Source organism: Teleopsis dalmanni, chromosome 1 (assembly GCF_002237135.1).
Source record: "Teleopsis dalmanni isolate 2A chromosome 1, ASM223713v2, whole genome shotgun sequence".
Taxonomy (NCBI): domain Eukaryota; kingdom Metazoa; phylum Arthropoda; class Insecta; order Diptera; family Diopsidae; genus Teleopsis; species Teleopsis dalmanni.
Genome location: NC_051846.1, coordinates 207,313,395 through 207,316,430, shown reverse-complemented (window position 1 = coordinate 207,316,430; position 3,036 = coordinate 207,313,395). Strand labels below are relative to the sequence as shown.

Here is a 3,036-nt window from a genome sequence, read left to right as displayed (position 1 = left end):
ATAAGTGGCACTACGTAGTGTGAGTAGATGAGTAGTTGGACGTCCCATTCGAAAGAAATACTCTTCTTCCCTTTTCTTGTAAACGTGTTGTAATCCTTTCAAATATACTGCTCTTAAGGACTTATATTTACTGGTTAAAATAATAATATATATTTTTTGAATTCTTTCTAGATAATATATTTATAAACAATTTACTATATATTCAACAGGTTGAAGGAAGTGTTAGAAAAGCAACAACATGCTCAATCGATGCGACAAAGTGGAAAGAACACAACCTCTGCACCCATGAATGATAATGTATTAGCATTTGTAGAGCGTGAATTAGAAATATTCGTATCCTTAATTGACGCTGAACATTCCTTGGACAATTTAATGGATGACCGCGCTATTATTAGTAATCGTATCCGAGATTTGAAAGAACAGCCGGTAATTGTAGGTACACCTGAAGCACAAGAGCTTGCTAACTTGGAGCTTGAGTTAGAGCTCCGTAATGCGCAAATAACAGAAATGCAGCAAAAAGTTTGTGCTGCTGATTTTGAGACACGCGTACGTACGTTTTGTGACGGCTTGTACAGTATTAGTGAAGCGCGTATGGTCATTAAACATCTGATAAAATCTGTTTCTGATATGCGACGAGAACATGCTAATCGCTCTCAGGAACAAAAAACTGCAATGGATGAACTACGTAACACAATTGAAACTGTCGATGAACGCTGCAACGGGGTTATGAAACGTATGCGCACAATGGAAGTTGAACATGAGCAAATGATGAACAGTCGGGAGAGTATGTATGAAGAGAGGATTTCTGTGTTGCTGCGGCAGTTGCACAGTACTCAATCCACTGAAAATAACTCTGCTGAAACGAAAAAGATTCAGGAAGAATATTTCGATAAAATAGATGAAATGAAAGAAGTAATAGAATCTTATAAAAAACAAGAAGAAGAGTTACAAAAGAAAAAGCAACTAACTGAGGTAAAGTTTTTTTTATATGAAATATCATAATTTTAAAAATATGTGCTATAAATATATTTTATTTATTTAATACACAGCCCATACTTGAAGATGATATTGAAGAGCTAATGTCTAGTGAAGAAGAAGAAGATGAAATGAACACTTCAAGTAAAACTGATCCAGATTGGATAAAAACGCCAAGGTTTCGACGACCAAATAAACGATCAACGGTAAATATATATTTTCGGGTTTTGGTATTTTGTCACTAAATTGAATTATAGACTTTTCGAAATAAATCAGATACTTCGTCCCATTCAATGGACGAAACGCATGCTGTTACGAGCAACGGGTCCGAAAACATTGGCGCCAACAACGCCAACAACGCCAACGGAACAGGTAACAAACGGAGAGAGAAAGGCTGTAAGTGTCGTGGTAAATGCATCAACAAGCGTTGCGGATGTTATTCGAACACTAAGAAATGCACGTTAAATTGCGGGTGTAGTCTAACATGCCTTAATGGAAAATTTTCCAAAACTGATTCAAATGATGAAAATGAAATGAGTGATAATGTAATAATAGAGACACCTGAACAAGAACAAGTAATATCAAGTGAAGTTATCAAGAATAATTCTCCACCAGCAGACTGTAATGTAGGAAGTAATGCAACATTCATCACACCAAAGATAGCGAGGTATAATAAGTTAATTTTAAATCTGTATGTAAAACAATTAAAAATGATTACGATGTTGTTTCTAACCTAGCAGCGTTGGTGTAACTTTTATGTTTTAATGTAAATGAATTTCTGTTATTGTTTCTGAATCTCTACTTTATTGGGTTTCATGCGTCTTGCAGAAGGAATCGAAGAATAAGTTTTACAATGCACGTTTAAGGTTCCCTTAAGTTAAGTGTAGTATGCGTTTTATTGCAGGCCGTAAATACTTAAAGGAAGATTATAATTATGAAAAATATGGCAATGCTAGTAAAATCATAGAATGATCATTTTCAATTTAAAGCTGTTTTATGCTTACCTCTAAAGCCAAAAACGATAAATTATTTTATAGATTAGGTTGAAAGAGAATTATTTGATTGACAAGTAACCTTTAAATGTCAATTAAAACTGCAAAAATCTATTAAATGTCAAATCGGCCCTTAAGTGAACGTTGTAAAATTGTCTATAACTGACTCGACAAAAATAAAGCAATATATGCTTTTTTTCTTACAAAATCCATATGAAGATATAATAGAAAGGTTCGATAAATTTAAGTGTAAACCTGGTACAATACTGTTACTTTTTGAAGTTACACTTGTCATTTTTAGAATAAATTTTTGCTGAAAATTAGCATTTACTACTCTCTCAATTCATAAAAATTGTTTTTACATATATCCTGGCTAGAGAGATAATAGCGTTGCGTGCGATGAGGGATCTAAACGAATTGTCGTTTTTTTTTTTAGTTTTTTTTATTCCTTCTCTACGTTGTCTCACAACATTTTGCATATAAGCATTGTGTTTGAGTGGTCTTTTTAGTAACATTGAATGAATACTTTTTCTACAATCTCACTCTCTCTCTCTCTTCCTCTCTCTCTCTTCCTCTCTCTCTCTTCCTCTCTCTCTCTTCCTCTCTCTCTCTTCCTCTCTCTCTCTTCCTCTCTCTCTCTTCCTCTCTCTCTTCCTCTTTCTCTTCCTCTCTCTCTCTTCCTCTCTCTCTCTTTTGCATATAAGCATTGTGTTTGAGTGGTCTTTTTAGTAACATTGAATGAATACTTTTTCTACAATCTCACTCTCTCTCTCTCTTCCTCTCTCTCTCTCTCTCTTCCTCTCTCTCTCTCTCGCTCTTCATCTCTGCTTTCCTCTCGTCTCTCGATTCCTCGTCCTCATACTGTCCTCTCTCTTCCTTCTCTCTCTCTCTCTTCTTCCTTCTCTCTCTCTCTTCTTCCTTCTCTCTCTCTCTTCTTCCTTCTCTCTCTCTTCTTCCTTCTCTCTCTCTCTTCTTCCTTCTCTCTCTCTTCCTTCTCTCTCTCTCTTCCTTCTCTCTCTCTCTTCTTCCTTCTCTCTCTCTTCTCTTCTCTCTCTCTCTTCTTCCTTCT

The 3,036-nt window shown here is 35.5% G+C and overlaps 1 protein-coding gene across 1 annotated transcript; it reads left to right on the top strand.

The window, feature by feature from the left end:
- Positions 1-208: 208 nt before the first annotated feature.
- Positions 209-1,712, top strand: LOC119667140 (chromosome-associated kinesin KIF4-like). Its single transcript, XM_038076427.1, has 3 exons — positions 209-972; positions 1,050-1,181; positions 1,233-1,712. The coding sequence occupies exons 1-3, from the start codon at positions 250-252 to the stop codon at positions 1,710-1,712; spliced, it is 1,335 nt and encodes a 444-aa protein (XP_037932355.1). The 5' UTR covers positions 209-249.
- The last annotated feature ends 1,324 nt before the right edge of the window (positions 1,713-3,036 follow it).